General features: G+C 38.7%; 2 protein-coding genes across 11 annotated transcripts in view; both read left to right on the forward strand.

Moving 5' to 3' along the window:
• The window catches only part of LOC112457761 (ryanodine receptor), a 40,715-nt gene extending 31,596 nt beyond the window's left edge, over nt 1-9,119 (forward strand). For 4 of the 9 annotated variants that reach the window (XM_025020987.1, XM_025020985.1, XM_025020988.1 and 1 more), the window contains 17 exons: nt 78-449; nt 718-830; nt 1,458-1,551; nt 1,645-1,890; nt 2,587-2,998; nt 3,071-3,475; nt 3,546-3,762; nt 3,862-4,717; nt 4,790-4,986; nt 5,693-5,939; nt 6,082-6,360; nt 6,530-6,816; nt 6,900-6,960; nt 7,070-7,354; nt 7,609-7,765; nt 7,839-8,004; nt 8,128-9,119. In XM_025020987.1, coding sequence (XP_024876755.1) covers nt 78-449; nt 718-830; nt 1,458-1,551; nt 1,645-1,890; nt 2,587-2,998; nt 3,071-3,475; nt 3,546-3,762; nt 3,862-4,717; nt 4,790-4,986; nt 5,693-5,939; nt 6,082-6,360; nt 6,530-6,816; nt 6,900-6,960; nt 7,070-7,354; nt 7,609-7,765; nt 7,839-8,004; nt 8,128-8,290 — 4,557 coding nt within the window. In that variant the 3' untranslated portion in view covers nt 8,291-9,119. Of the gene's footprint in view, nt 1-77; nt 450-717; nt 831-1,457; nt 1,552-1,644; nt 1,891-2,024; nt 2,043-2,324; nt 2,346-2,586; nt 2,999-3,070; nt 3,476-3,545; nt 3,763-3,861; nt 4,718-4,789; nt 4,987-5,692; nt 5,940-6,081; nt 6,361-6,529; nt 6,817-6,899; nt 6,961-7,069; nt 7,355-7,608; nt 7,766-7,838; nt 8,005-8,127 lie in introns of all 9 variants that reach the window. The other 5 variants (XM_025020981.1, XM_025020982.1, XM_025020983.1 and 2 more) reach the window with 3 other exon arrangements.
• A 553-nt stretch (nt 9,120-9,672) lies between these two features.
• On the forward strand, nt 9,673-14,684 carry LOC112457759 (solute carrier family 35 member F2-like). 2 transcript variants are annotated; one of them, XM_025020979.1, is made up of 9 exons: nt 9,673-9,806; nt 10,730-10,842; nt 10,941-11,134; nt 11,810-11,981; nt 12,069-12,225; nt 12,302-12,512; nt 13,161-13,300; nt 13,391-13,586; nt 14,164-14,684. In XM_025020979.1, exons 1-9 carry the CDS (start codon nt 9,673-9,675, stop codon nt 14,197-14,199), a joined length of 1,353 nt encoding a protein of 450 aa, XP_024876747.1. In that variant the 3' UTR covers nt 14,200-14,684. The 2 variants fall into 2 exon arrangements, with proteins under 2 accessions (XP_024876747.1, XP_024876746.1); XM_025020978.1 differs by having other exon boundaries at nt 13,391-14,684.
• The last annotated feature ends 1,464 nt before the right edge of the window (nt 14,685-16,148 follow it).

Here is a 16,148-nt window from a genome sequence, read left to right on the forward strand (position 1 = left end):
TAATCTTGTCAATTAATATGCATAATTTGTCTTAAGAGTCAAAAGATCAAGCGCTTAAGTATCTTTTCGATATACAGAAAAAGAAAAAACATCGCGACAAGAAGAGAGACAAAGACAAAGAAGTGCAAGCATCCTTGATGGTCGCTTGCCTAAAGCGATTGCTACCCGTCGGCTTGAATCTCTTCGCTGGTCGCGAACAGGAATTGGTGCAGCATTGCAAAGACAGATTCCTAAAAAAGATGCCGGAATCTGATATCTCGGAATTTGCCAAGACTCAACTGACGTTGCCGGACAAGATCGATCCCGCCGACGAAATGTCCTGGCAGCATTACCTGTATTCTCAATTAGGTCAGAAGAAGGACGCGATGGAGCCTGTAAAGGCTCAACAGCTGGAAGATGTTATCGCTAGGATCACCGATATGGCTAAAGTTTTATACGGTTTACACATGGTTAGTCATAAAACCGTATAACGTTGTTAATACAGCTGTAATTTTCAAAATTTTGTGGATATTTAAATTATTGAAGAAAAAAAAATGTTCGGAACTCTGTGACCTTCTTTTTAATTTGCTATTGATATTAATGTTTTCGGGATCATTGGAATTGAAAACGCCATTGTCGTCTGAAAATCATTTCATCATGTCATCATCATTTTTCTGTTTCTTTAAGTCGCGTCGAAGTGTTCATCGTATTCATCTCCGTACTTTTGTTCTCGAGTAGATAGATCATCCACAACAGCAGAGCAAGAGTCAGTATCGATCAGTGGTGTCGATCCAGCGTAAACGAGCGGTAATCGCTTGTTTCCGCCAACTCTCTTTACATTCTTTGCCCAGGTATCCTTCTTGCTATTTAGTTACGTTTTCGCTTCATTGGATCGTTAATCTTTCAATTGTGATCTCACACATTATTAATTCTTTTAATATCACTAGAATCATTCTTATTTTAAGTTACATTGAGTGTCGCCGATGTGTTTTGTGTTATTGATTTGCGTGGAATTTATTAGCTATTTTACTGTCTGTTAGGCTGTGTTCCTTTATTCACTGCCAATACTGAAAATCTATAGTTACGTGACGCAAACTATATATTTTCAGCACTGCCAGTAAAAAAGGAACACGGGGTTAGTCAAAGAGAGAAATAATTAGGCGATAAGAATCGATTAATTTTGAGTGTTTAATACTATAAAATATTATCTGCAATAACTAATGAAAATTATTGTTAATGATTTAATGAGTGTGCTTGCTGTTTACGTACACGCTAACAGGCGACAAAGCCACCGCCATCGCGAGATGGATGGAAACGTGTGTTGTGCGCTGCTAGAAAAAGAGCGGCGATTGCATGTTTGCGTAGTGAGCCTCTGTATAAATTGAGGAGGTACGATTAACACAAATTAATCTCTACTATATTCAATACAATCTTCTTCGAAGTAATATTAACATAGTTATATAAATTTATCCTTTTAGGCATCGAGCGATAAACATTTTTGCGCGAACGTATTACGAGCTGTGGCTACAAGATGAAAATGTTGGTCAAGAAGTGATGATCGAGGATCTTACGGTAATTACAGCCTATATTACTTCATCTATTTGAAATGTAATTTCACGTAAAATTAAAATAATATTGAAATAATATTATACTTCTTTCTTTCAGCAATCATTCGAGGATGCTGAATTGAAGAAAATGGATAAAGCTGAGGATGAAAGCAAGCCCGATCCGTTGACACAATTGGTAACGACTTTCTGTCGCGGTGCTATGACTGAACGATCAGGCGCTCTTCAAGAAGATCCGCTTTACATGAGTTACGCCCAAATTATTTCCAAATCTTGTGGAGAGGAAGAGGAGGAAGGTGAAGAAGAAGGCGGCGGAGGCGAGGAAGAAGGACAAGCTTCGATCCATGTAAGATCCGATTGATAAGCTCTTGTCTCTATATAGATGATAATTCGAGCGAGAGAAAATCGAATCCACTAAATTCCCACAAAATCTGTCTACCGCATTAACGAATTCCCTATCTTTTTCTAACTTACTAAAAGCGGAGACATAAATTTACGGTAAGAATCAGTAGCTAGTGCGAGAATCCATCCGCTTAATGTATGCTCGCAGTCCAAGATGTCAACCATATATGTATAATATATGTTTTCCATGTTGTGACACCCCGAATTCGTTGAATTGTACTACATTGTGTTATTCATCGAAATCAAAGCGACGTGTATAATATCATTCATGAGCAAGCAAAGCATCGTAGGCTATCGAAATTGTTTTCTTCCCGCCGATCCATTACTAACAATATATAATTAATCTGTGAATTTTTTTCTTTTAACGTAATTCTCAAGAGGCCAATGCATAAACTAATGGTAAGATATTGCATTATGAAAAAGTTTTTAAATAATCGTATTTTAATAATCAATAAATCGTATTTTAAATCTCGGAAATGACAATGATATAAAATTTTTAATTAGATAAGTTGTAATATTATATAAATTACTGTATGCTTGGTTTAAAACATATTATGTATGCATATATTCATATATCTTTATTTCCGTGCATGTAATCTTATTTTAACATAATATTTTTATATTACGTTCTACAATATAGGAACAAGAAATGGAGAAGCAGAAGCTCTTATTCCATCAAGCTCGTCTAGCAAATCGCGGCGTCGCCGAAATGGTCCTCCTGCACATATCGGCGTGCAAGGGCATTCCCAGCGAGATGGTGATGAAGACTTTAGAGCTCGGAATTTCGATCCTGCGTGGCGGCAATATCGAAATTCAGCGAGGGATGCTGAACCATCTGAAGGAGAAGAAAGACGTCGGTTTCTTCACATCCATCGCGGGTCTAATGAACTCTTGCAGCGTACTGGATCTGGACGCTTTCGAGAGAAACACGAAAGCTGAGGGTCTCGGTGTCGGTTCCGAGGGTGCAGCTGGCGAGAAGAATATGCACGATGCTGAATTCACCTGCGTTCTATTCCGCTTTATCCAACTCACCTGCGAGGGTCACAATCTCGGCAAGTATTATGTTATCGCTATTGAAAGATGAGTTTGACTCGATTGAATAACGTTTATCCTATGCTCAACAGATTGGCAAAATTACCTGAGGACACAGGCTGGTAATACGACGACGGTGAACGTGGTCATTTGCACCGTTGATTACCTATTGCGATTGCAAGAGTCGATCATGGATTTCTATTGGCATTACTCGAGTAAGGAACTCATCGACCCCGCCGGTAAAGCGAACTTCTTCAAGGCTATTGGCGTTGCCAGTCAAGTTTTCAACACCCTTACCGAGGTCATTCAAGGCCCATGCGCACAGAATCAACAAGCTTTAGCGCATTCTAGATTGTGGGACGCAGTAGGAGGTTTTCTTTTCTTATTCTCGCATATGCAAGACAAACTATCGAAGCACTCAAGTCAGGTGGATCTTCTGAAAGAATTGCTTAACTTGCAAAAGGACATGATTACCATGATGCTTTCTATGCTCGAAGGTACGTGTCTAATTTCTATTTTATTCAAGAAAACGAAGAAGATTATAATTAATATTCATGCGATTTAAAGGTAACGTCGTGAACGGAACGATTGGAAAGCAGATGGTGGACACTTTAGTCGAATCGGCTAGTAACGTGGAACTGATTTTGAAGTACTTTGATATGTTCTTAAAACTGAAGGATCTTGTGGCATCGCCGAGTTTCCTGGAAGTCGATCTTAACAGTGATGGTTGGGTGTATCCTAAAGATTTCAAGGAGAAGATGGAGCAACAGAAAAATTACACCAAGTACGCTTACACTGCCGTTAACTATTCTCCGAATTAAATACTTTGAATCTAAAAACTAAAATTTAAAATGTCAGAATTTAATTCTCCAAATGTTTTCAGCGAGGAAATCGAATTCCTCCTGGCCTGCTGCGAGACGAATCACGACGGCAAGATCAATTACATCGCTTTCATGGATCGCTTCCACGAGCCGGCGAAGGAAATTGGTTTCAATCTGGCCGTGTTGCTCACCAATCTGTCCGAGCACATGCCTAACGAACCGAGATTAGCCAAGTTCCTCGAAACGGCTGGCTCAGTTCTAAATTACTTCGAGCCGTTCTTAGGCAGAATCGAGATCCTTGGTGGCAATAAGAAGATCGAGCGCGTTTACTTTGAGATCAAAGAGTCGAATATCGAACAATGGGAGAAGCCGCAGATCAAGGAGTCGAAGAGGACCTACTTCTACAACACGGTGGTCGAGGCTGGTGAGAAAGAGAAACTCGAAACCTTCATCAACTTTTGCGAGGACGCTATTTTTGAAATGCAACACGCGAGCGCGTTGATGACCGTCGAGGAAAGCAGCGGAATCGGCAAGGCGAGGGAATCCTCGTATACGTATATGACCGAGGACGATGAAGAGAGAAATAAAGACCCAATCAGGCGAGGTATACAAGCCATCAAGGACGGCGTTTACTTCTTCTTCTACATGTTCTCGCCGACCAATATCAAGAACAAGATCGCCGAGATGCAACAGATGACGATACCTGAGCTCTTCATCGGTTTCTTCAAGATGATTTTCTACGCCTTCTATTATTCCGGCTTTGGTGTCGGCTGCGTGATCAAATACTTCATGAAGCTTTTGTTAACGTTAATGAGAGGACCACAAGTGGAGCAACCCGTTGTAGTCAAGGAGGAGGAAGAGAAACCGTCGAGACATTTACCCGCTTTGCCACCGACGCCGGATGAGTCGAATTTACAAGTAAAATTTTCTCAATAAATTATGTTAGCATGGCACTGAGAGAAATATTATTTTAAAAATTCGCATATATAGGTGCAAGCCTTCGGAATGGATATAACGAAAGAAGAAGGAGGGCAAATAAAGTTGGCACCACACGAATCGACCACCTCTACGCCGCAATCTAGTATCGAAGAGACGGGCGAGAGTACACCCGACGAAGGTGCTGGCGAAGAGGGAGCGAGAGCTGAAGGAGAGGGCGAGCCGCCTGTCACTTTAGCTGATCTGCTCGGGTTAGTAGAGTACAGTAAACTTTATATAAATGGAGCTACAGTGTTTCGAAAATCTGGCGGGCGTGCACCAATTATGAATAAACGCGACGCGTGTATGTGTGCATATTGTACGTGTGACGCTTACGGTATTGCGTTACTATGCTACTACAATCAGCTGATCAATAGTAATCGTTTGTCAGTAATCGTGTTTTGCGACGAGGAAGGGGGTGAGCGAGGCTCGCATCGTCCTTAGACATCAGATATTCGGATCACGAATAATCGATATAATCGTCAATATCTTTGCACAGAAGAATCGCAGCGAGATGCGTTTGACCTCGTTCGAAAGCTAAAACTTTAACGCTTCTAATGAGCGCAGAGTCATTTATCTTGGATAAGTAGATCGAGAGATATCGTGCATGGATTAGTGACAAAAATAAAATTGATTTCGACCTGAGACGATTACCATCCTTAAAAAAGCAGATGTCACTATATATCTTTAAATCTCGGCTTGAAAAGGTCTTGACTTCTTTAAACAGATTGCATTGAAAAAGGCACAGTGTCTTGTTTATAACGATACTAAAATCGAGTATTATTTTATCTTTTTTTTTAGTATAAATAAAATACTGAATATTTTGATTTCATAGCATGTTGCTAATTGAATTTAAATAATAGGATTAAACTAGCTAAAATTATTTTCTTTTTCGTTAATTAAATTACATTTGTTTAGCGGAGAACAAGCCAGAGCGCAAGCTGCTGCTGCAGCAGAAGCTGCGGCGGCTCAACAAGCAGCTATGGCAGCAGTTGAAGCCGAAGCAAAGCAAGAAACCATCGCCGAACCTTCCTCAGGATCGAGCATTGATCTGTCAGAATACAGTCATCGTGTGGTATCCTTCTTGGCCAGGAATTTTTATAATCTGAAAGTCGTCGCGCTAGTTCTCGCCTTTTGTATCAACATTATGTTGCTATTTTATAAGGTACATGAGAACTTTACAATAATTTTTCATATGAACACACAGCATACATAACAAACATAAAAAGTATAAAAATCCAAGATTCTATAAATTCACGTTTCGTATATGTGTCGTTTTTTCTTACGCATGTTAACGTTAAATCCAGGTTTCCTCTTTGGCTGACGATTCGGACGACGAAGGTAGTGGACGAATGGCGGATTTGTTAACGGAAATATCAGGCGAAGGGACATCGGGTTTGGCAGGTAGTGGCATGGAACTAGGCAGCGGTAGCGGTGAAAATGGTTCGGAAGAGGAAGATGAGGAGGCTCAGGAATTCGTGGAAGTGTCTGAGGATTATTATTATATGGCTCACGTTATGAGGCTACTGGCTGCTCTTCATTCCATCGTTTCACTCGCTATGCTGGTCGCGTATTATCACTTGAAGGTACTTGAGACGCGAATGATAACAATAACTGTACAATTATTTAATCTCAGTTATTAAAATCGAACATTTTTTCGGTAATGTTTTTCTATATACGAAATATTTTGATAAATTTGACGGATATATAATTATCGTGATTTTTAAATCATGTAAATATTTGTGTTTGTTTCAGGTACCATTGGCCATCTTCAAACGAGAGAAGGAAATTGCACGACGAGTAGAATTCGATGGATTGTATATAGCCGAAATGCCGGAAGAGGATGACATTAAAGCGCACTGGGATAAAATGGTGATATCGGCTAAGACTTTTCCTGTAAACTACTGGGACAAATTCGTCAAGAAAAAGGTTCGGCAAAAATACAGCGAGACGTACGATTTCGATTACATCAGCAATTTACTCGGAATGGAAAAGACTTCTTTCAGCCAGCAGGAGGAGGAAGGTTCTGGCTTAATACATTTGTAAGTAGATATCGCGATAGTATCTCAACTTTTTTCTACTATCACAACTGAGATTTTGTAATGCAAAAAATAATTTTTTGTAGCATTCTACACATCGATTGGAGATATCAGGTATGGAAGGCCGGAGTCACCATTACCGATAACGTAAGTTCTTTCATAATAAATAATAAATTTTCGGCGAGACTAATATTCATTTCTAAGTAAATTATATAAATTAAATATCTATGTATAATCGCGCCGTTTTATTTTCCAGGCATTTTTATATAGCTTGTGGTACTTCACATTTTCGATTCTCGGCAACTACAACAATTTCTTCTTCGCCGCTCACCTGCTGGACGTCGCGGTCGCGGTCAAAACTTTACGAACAATTTTGCAATCGGTGACACATAACGGCAAGCAGCTGGTCTTGACAGTGATGCTACTGACAATCATAGTATATATCTATACCGTGATAGCTTTTAATTTCTTCAGAAAGTTCTACATACAGGAGGAAGACGACGGCGACGAGTCGGATAAAAAATGTCACCATATGCTAACGGTATGCTACACAGAAATAGGCTGAGTTTCTAAATTAATTGCCAGCGCTGAAAATCTATAGCATACGTTACGTGTACTATATATTTCCGGCACTGGAAGTCTATAGCACACGTAACATATACTATAGATGTTCAGCGCTGGCAATGAATTTAGAAACTCAGCCATACGTGAAGAATCTTTAGTTATCTTGGTCATAGTGCATTTCATAACTTTAGATTTCATTATGTTGACGTATATTTTTATTTCTTTTGGCAGTGCTTCGTTTTTCACTTGTACAAAGGCGTAAGAGCCGGCGGCGGGATAGGCGACGAGATCGGTGAACCCGACGGCGACGATTATGAGGTTTATCGTATAATGTTCGACATCACATTCTTCTTCTTCGTAATTGTCATTCTGTTGGCTATCATTCAAGGTGAGTATTCTCGATTGATTCTACGATTTGTAGCAGAAACAGAATACGATATTACGTCGCAATTGGTCCTCAGGTCTGATCATCGACGCGTTTGGCGAACTTCGAGATCAACTTGAAAGCGTGAAGACAAATATGGAGAGCAATTGCTTTATATGCGGCTTAGGAAAAGAATATTTTGACGCGGTGCCACACGGGTTCGACACTCACGTGCAACAGGAGCATAATCTAGCAAATTACATGTAAATATCGACAAATATTTTACGCTTTTGATTATCTGAATAATCTAAAAATATCTGAAATATTTTTAATAAAAGAACATACTTTATTATATTATCAATTCATACGTGATTTTCGATCGACAGGTTCTTCCTTATGCACTTGATTAACAAACCAGACACCGAATACACTGGTCAAGAAACGTACGTCTGGAATATGTATCAACAAAGGTGTTGGGACTTCTTTCCGGTAGGCGATTGCTTCCGCAAGCAAAACGAGACGGTAGAAGAAGAGGCCAAGAAGAAGTAAAATTAGTTCTGATTCTGATTAAAGTGACCAATAGAAACGATCGATCTTACTTAACGAAGAGGACTTTCCTCATCGAGCAACGTCTTCGATAGTTCTTAGCGTAAATTTTTGCTCATCGAACGAGAGCGCGAGGCGAGCGCTCGTTTAAAATCAAATTTCGCAAATTCTACGTCTTATCTCATAACGGCGAAGAGAGGATTTTTATCTCGTAAACTTATGTCTCCGTTTTCCACTTGACAATTTATTGTTATTCCGACTAACTAATAGACTTTCTGACGTGTGAATGTAGTGCATTAATTGCGTACTGCGTGTAATGAAGATGTTCGAACACGGAGAAATTCGCGTCTGATATATCGGGGGAATGTATGAAATTGAAAATATTTTTCCAACTTTGTAAAAATGAACTGTATCACCAAAACCGGCAATTTCCTCTATTAGATAGGCAAACATTGACAAAAGCTCCATTTCCATCGACCGGCGGTACATTGTCGTCGAATCGATGGAAACGACGGAACCGACTGCACAAATTTACATATTCATAATAGCGTTACAATATTGCCTTCTTTTCATACGTCGGATAATCTATACTTGTGCGTAATTTTATGCTGTATCGCAGTGATAACAAATTTGAGATATATGACATAGTGTAAGTTAAAGTTAAAGATGTTTAAAGTTTATATAATGTGCAAATCTCTTTCTGACGGAAAGTGGGAACCTTTTGGACATTGTATACGACTGAGCTCACAGTATATTCGAGAATGTCAATATATTGTAAATAAAATTCTATAGCAGGATTACCTGGTAATATAAATAAAGACATACTTCTTTACTTATTCGTTATCCCAGGATCTCTCCTCAATCTTATCCTCAGTTGTGTAATTTTTGCAAATTTAATTTAGAACTTAAATAGCTTTAACTTCAAAGAGAGACTTCAAGAGAGACTTCAAAAGAGACTACGTTCTTATTTAATTTACTCTTTAATTTGATGAAATAACATTTTAATAACGAAAGAATTTTAGAGAATATATCGATCTTAAATTTCCATTAAAGGAAAACTACCTAATTTTTTTTAAATCGAAATAATACAGTTTTATTAGAAGAGATTTAGTTTTTTTCGATCGATTTCAAGATCGATGAAACGCTGACTGGAATTTTACGCAGCGTTATGACGCTGCCGGACGCTGCGTATTGATGTCTATCGCAGCATAGTAAAATTTGGTATTTCCTATCGTAGCACGCATCCCAGGGAAAACGAAAGAGGAGCAACAAGAGTAACGGCGTGTCCCTCCGCACCGAGAGAGCGGAAGGAGGTCGCGCAAGCGCCTCGGATCAGTATATTCGCTCGCCGCGGAGTCGCCGGCGGAGGAGCCTTCAGGGTGAAAATGCACCATGGCATGGGAGGATCGGCGGGCGATCGTCACGGCGCTCAAAATCCAGATATTTCCTGGCGGGAGATGCGGGCCAGGAATGGGATCTGCGACAAAATCGAAAATTACATATCCGAGCTGGGCCAATGGTACGTGAGTAAACGTGGAGGTGGGCCGCCCTAGGCGTTCGCAGGAGCCGTTGCGTGTGCGGTGTGCTTTCCGCCCTGTGCCGCCCTGCAGAATCGGTGGGGACGACTGGGGACGGGCGAAAGGGGGCGAACGACCCAGGGATGAAAGTGGCGGGTGTTTAGCTATACGCTTTCGTCGTATTGTTTCTCGCGATTGGCACAACGATGTGTGATCACGGTGCAATATGATTTAATCGCGGTTGGTGTTTTAAAAATTAAAACAATAAGAATTGATAACGAATCAATATATGTGATAATACCCGCGGTTCCGGAAATTCAGAATACGCTAGTGTTGGTGGAGCTATTGCACGGTTTTTGTGTGTGCAAAATTCGTAGGACTCTATATATGTTGAGAGATTTGTGCATTTTAGTAATATTATATATTTTTAATATAATTTCAAAATAATCTTTTTGATTAATATAAAAATTTATTGTTATAAAGTATTTTCTATCATATTAAATTAAGCTGTTTATTTTTATGTGGCATTTTTTGTATCTTATGTCGTGTGGTCGGCTCGAAAGCACGATCTTAGTCTGACCAGCGCCGGGCGTTACTATATACTTAAAGTATTCCGGTACCAAATATGAGACATTTAATCTCTCTAAGTTTAAGCTAACAAAATAAATTTCTATTTAGAGAGAAAATCGATTCCTTATTTTTATAATGACTTTCAATAAAATATTTAATTTTTATGACATTAATTTTACACTAATTGACATTAAAATTAATTAATATGGCACGAAATTATTAACATTTTTAAGACATTTAAATTTAGTCATAAATATATTATATATTACATAGTATTATGTAACTTAGATATATTTTAATACACATTTGTACATTCTTGAAATAAAAATCAACTTGTCGATGTATTGCAAAATAGGGCGGTATGGAGGACGATAATAATGGGCCAGTTTCTTTCGGTGATGCTGTCCTTCGTGACGTTCCTAAATCATTACATAAACACCGGTTCCTACAAGGTCTCGCTTCCAACAGGTAACTTATTAATTTGAAAAAGTTAAGCCGACTGGAAGCAATTTCAAGTTCGAAACTTTGCGCGGCTAATTAATTATTATCGTTTTTTTGCGAGACAGGGCAGAACGTTCCGCACTACGTAATGATGTGTTTAGTCTACACGACGTGGATGTCCTGCAGGGGTGCGGGGAATGGCCTAATTTCCGTCATACGAGCCCGTGGCTGGAGGTATCTGTTGTTAGCACTGATCGACGTTGAGGCGTGCACGCTTATTACATCGTCGCACCAATATACCAGCCTTGCTAGTATACAGGTATGTAAATACGCAGAGATCTTTTTGAGAACGCAGTAAAGTACTTAACGATTAGAATATATATAAATCTCTGATTTCTAGAAATCTTATAATATATTATCATTGACTTGAGTAATTCTGATTTTACATCGCATTTTCGATACTTATTCCCTTCGTAAACTTTTCATGTTGATTGCGTCTACGATTTTTAAGCTTCATTAAATGATTCGTAAGAAAGTTGCATGTCTCGCGATTACGTCGATCTATCCGCGTTTAAATCCCATTGAAGCGACGAGTTCTGCTGGCGTTGCTTAATGTACGATTTCCTACTCGAGCACGTAACTTTCCTCTCGCATAGTTCGAATTTGTATTATCTGGCGAGCGTGGTAGTACTCGTATCAACTGTGTGAATGGCGTACGGAACAGGCATTGTAACTGCACGGCCATAGCGGAGAAGAGGCTGAAGAGGATGTTGGGTCTTCGACCCAACAATGCTCACTCCGTCGTTGTCCGAGCTACCCCCATTCTTAATCAAACACATTGCAGGCGCGTTATGAATTAAATTATCCATTATTGCGCGCTCCATACATGCTCGCCGCGGCTCCTAACTCGCTTCTCCATTACCATATTGTACATATAAACATTACCGATGTATAAACTATAATAAGTACCATAAAAAGCTATAAAATATTTTAGCTTCTTGATTTAGCGGCGATACCGGTCGCCCTGGTACTCTCGTTTCTGGTACTGGGCGTCAGATACAGAATGGTGCACATCGTCGGCGTGTCCGTCTGCTTAATGGGCGTCGGATGTCTGGTCTGGGCTGGTATAGACGACAATAATCCTACTGGTAATCCCACGGCTACTGGTAATTATCGACGAGTAGTATGCAGATAGACGGCTATCGCGCGCGATAGAAGAGAGCGAGGAAAAAAATTGACGTTGAACGTTTCAGAAAAGAACAAACTTGTTGGCGATATGCTTTGTCTCGGCGGTGCGGTCTTGTTCTCGGTAACGACGGTTCTGCAGGAATTTGCCGTTAAAACGGTCGATATTGTCGAATACCTCGGGATGATCGGTTTCTTCGGTACAATATTGAGCTGCATGCAAACGTAAGTACGAATACTGAGTAGCTTTCATAGGAAAATGCCGTGAATGCGAGTGACATTTTTGTAACGATCGTTACAGCGCCGTGTTTCAGAGGTTTCAAATAGAAGCGTGTCACTGGGACAACGTACCAGTAATAACGATCCTGATGCTCTACTGCGTCATGCAATTCATGTTCTTCTCTCTTCTACCGGTAGTATTGTTTGAATCGGGCGCTACCGCCTTGCAGCTCGCGCTGCTTACCTCGGACTCCTTCAATACATTGAGCGGAATGCTTAATCACCACTATAAGGTAGGCCATTGATCACGAGTGTCGTCATTCGCTACACGATCGATCGTGTTCTCATTCGTCGATCATCGTGATATCGCTTTACATTAAAATATATTAAACTAGCTGGTTACCCGGGCTTCGCCCGGGAGTCGTTTTTCTTCAAACGACTTCATTTGTGTTTTAATATCCTTAATTGAAAAAATTCTTTTATCAGTTCGGATATCAATTCTCCAAAAAATCGGTAACAAAAAACTATACAATTTATGGCATTTCCTGGGAAATTCTACCCCTATTTTGTATACAATTTTTTAAGACTCGGTCAATTATTTCCCAAAAAATTAGAAAAATTTCGGATACCGGTTCTCAAAAAGATCGGTAACGAAAAACTATACACTCTATAATACTCCCCGAAAAATTCTACCCCTATTTTATATACTTTTGGTAAAAATTCGGTCGAATAGTTTAAGAGTGTATAAAGAACATACATACATATATTATACATACATACATACATACAAACATTCTATTTTATATATATAGATATAAGATATTATCCAGTAAATACGCTCAGAAAATTGATCATAAAATAAAATTTTATTTTTCGAAATAAAAGTTAGCTTTTTTGTACGAAAATTAATACTGATATTTCTCTTTCTTCGTTTCCTCCAGTTTCACGCATTGTACTTCGTTTCGTACACGCTCACGATGACCGGTATATACATTTACGCAATAAAGAAAACACCGATGTCGATGAACTCACGGAGGCAGCACATGGCCCCGGATCCGCGCGCGCCAATCCCAGATTATAGGTAAAAATAATCCTATTAAACGTTATGCGAGTCGACTTTCGAAATGAATTATCGAGCACGCATTAACGTAACGTTTATTTCAATCTCAAGACACATATATCATCCCGATGTCGGCGAGGTGGAGATGGCCACGAGTTCCGGAATGTCTGGCGTGAGCGGCACCCTCGACATAAGGGCGTCCACCCTCGGCAGCGAGAGAGAAACGATGGACGCGACAAGTCTACCACTTAGCGTCAGTTCCGACACGGCCTTCACCTCCTTCTACGGCAGTCAGGCAAACCTAAAGGTAGCATCGAGATCGATGCCGCGTGTCTCGTCCAATTCGTATTTCGATTCGAGCACCGGTGCGCCCTGATATCTGTCGGGAATGAACTTAACGCGAGCGCAGGGTTCGCGTGATATTCCGAGGCAGATGGAGTCCGCGCGATTGAACGTTTTCTCGAAATCTACCCATTTTCGATAAAGCGACTTCGCGTCGCGATATGAGACTCGACGTTTTGCATTACGGTGATTCTTCAAAATTTGTTAGATTTATTTTACAATAGCCTCGGAGCATGCAGAAATCGCATAATGTAATTGACTTGTACGAAGGCAATAAAATCAAACGATAAATAAAAATTAATAAATGTATAAGTTTTAGACATCGTTACATATTTGATGGTAGGTTTGGTTCTCTCTCTCTCTCTCTCTCTCTCTCTCTCTCTCTCTCTCTCTGTTAAATAGCGTAAATTTGAATGATTGCACAAAGAAACTTTTTCATTCGCGCGATGATCCATCATTCCATCTGCCTCCGATAACGAGTGATCTCCCCGTACTTCTTTCTTTGTTCTTGGAGGTGTAAATGAAATCTGTGACGGTTTCAGGCTGCGAACGGGAACAGTGGTTCTGCCTATAATTAATAAGCGGAAGGAAACGACTGCCTAGAATAGAATACTGTCCAATTCATTCGTTCGAAATGCGATGCGAACTTCTTGACTTCTCGAAACGGGGCCCTTAGAAAGCACGAAAAGATGTTTGTATATCGACGTCGTAATTACGAGCGTTAGCACAAAGTCTAAAGACTTCTTTTAGATATCTGTGTAAAATTATTATTACGCAGTGTTAATTGTACTTAACGGTAAAATAATCGGGTCGTCTTTAAGTTGTAATTCGATCATATGTTTAGATGTTATTTAAGAAATAAGTCTAATTTATATATGAAAAAATACTACTAGATTAGCATATAACTTAATTATTCCAATAATTTTAATTATTACAATTACATATTTAACTTTATAGTCTTCGCGCGCGACGAAATAAATTTGGGTAGAGGTGCCTTTTCACGTTAACGCTCGACGCTCATTTTTAGCAAGTAAAAATCTTCAGAAATAATATCTTTTATTTATATATGTATCCATAAAATATTATTACTTGAAGATATTACTTAAAAATAATTAATATTTTACGTATTTCGAAGTCTATGTTTGATTGTACTGGGACGATTGACGATTCAGCGACGACGCTGAATATTAAACAAATTCAACTTCATTTCTTTGACGCTAGCGTCAAAGCGAAACCACCACATTCACCTTGTTGACGCTCATTTTCAGCGTCTCATGAATTGGCACCTTAGTATAACAACTGTTTAATTAAAACAAATGATTTCATTTGTAGATAATTTCATCTCATTATATAGTATATAAGGAATATAAGAATTATTTATCTCTATTGGACTTTTCCGATATGCACACATTGTACATAATTTAATATATTTAATATTTAAGATTACTATTTCGTATTTTCGACTGAACGATCGGATTAAACTTAAAGACGGCCATAAAATCAATATATATACCGATTTGGGTATCGATATTATCTTCTAATCAAAAACCATTCCCAGTAAATTGTTTATAAAGATGTGAACTAATTCTATAAGAACGAAACGTGCCAAATGTCGAAGTCTATTAGCACTTAGATCGTATAGAACTAGGAGAATGCGAATGTAAAACATGTACTCGTTTTATGTACATCGTGTATTCATTTTCACTTAAATTTTTTATATTAACACGAATTACCTTCGTGGACGTTTGTTATGACTATTACGATCGATATACTGTAGTATATACAGAGATATTTATAAGTTACGCTGAGATAATGGGGGCTGATCGAGATAGAAGAAAACTTTACATAATTCAATTTCCGACAAACTCGATCGATCTAATTAATGCAGTCAATGTAAGTCGACTACGTAATTATGCTACACACTATTCTATTCTTCTATTACAATAGTGCGATTTGCGGCTGCAATGAACAAACTGTCATCACTAGTGCGGACTTACACTTAAAATGATATTATACATTTATTTGTATTCCGATATTGCGCGCATATAGTATCGAAGCGAATAGTATCGAATAATAGCGACTAAATCTATGACTTATATTCGTCAATAATCAATTTTTTTTTGTTAAAAAAAAGTTAATCGGAATCACAGAGCATTTACAGGGTGCAGAAGATCAAAACTCGACACAACTTGACCTTGTTGTTACACTATGCTAATTCATTATATTATTATGCAATCAATAAATTAATCTTACGTAATTAACGTTAAAAATATCAGGACAAAGTGTGATGATTCAATAACAATTTTTCCCTCTATTACGAATACAAATTCTTTCCTGAAATCGTAATTCCTTTCTAATTCAGTGTTCCTTTAGACTGAGAATATTTTTAAATTTTTCTTGCTGATTACATCCTATAAATAATATCGCTAATTTACGATAGTATAATTTCTCTAATTTCTTAAAACTTTAGAAATTCCTGGAATCGCGATTTTCATAAACTAAGTGCTATCGATTACCTTACTTATTC

The sequence above is a fragment of the Temnothorax curvispinosus genome, unplaced genomic scaffold (assembly GCF_003070985.1).
Source record: "Temnothorax curvispinosus isolate PA1 unplaced genomic scaffold, ASM307098v1 QBEX01008212.1, whole genome shotgun sequence".
In the NCBI taxonomy this organism is placed as follows: Eukaryota; Metazoa; Arthropoda; class Insecta; order Hymenoptera; family Formicidae; genus Temnothorax; species Temnothorax curvispinosus.

What these genes read in the sequence shown, in the direction of transcription:
- LOC112457759 (XM_025020978.1), top strand. Translation starts at nt 9,673, where the DNA reads ATGCACCATGGCATGGGAGGATCGGCGGGCGATCGTCACGGCGCTCAA. An exon ending in CCAGCCTTGCTAGTATACAG is followed by an intron (nt 11,135 to 11,809) that starts GTATGTAAATAC and finishes AAAATATTTTAG; the next exon opens with CTTCTTGATTTAGCGGCGAT. An exon ending in TGGTAATCCCACGGCTACTG is followed by an intron (nt 11,982 to 12,068) that starts GTAATTATCGAC and finishes TGAACGTTTCAG; the next exon opens with AAAAGAACAAACTTGTTGGC.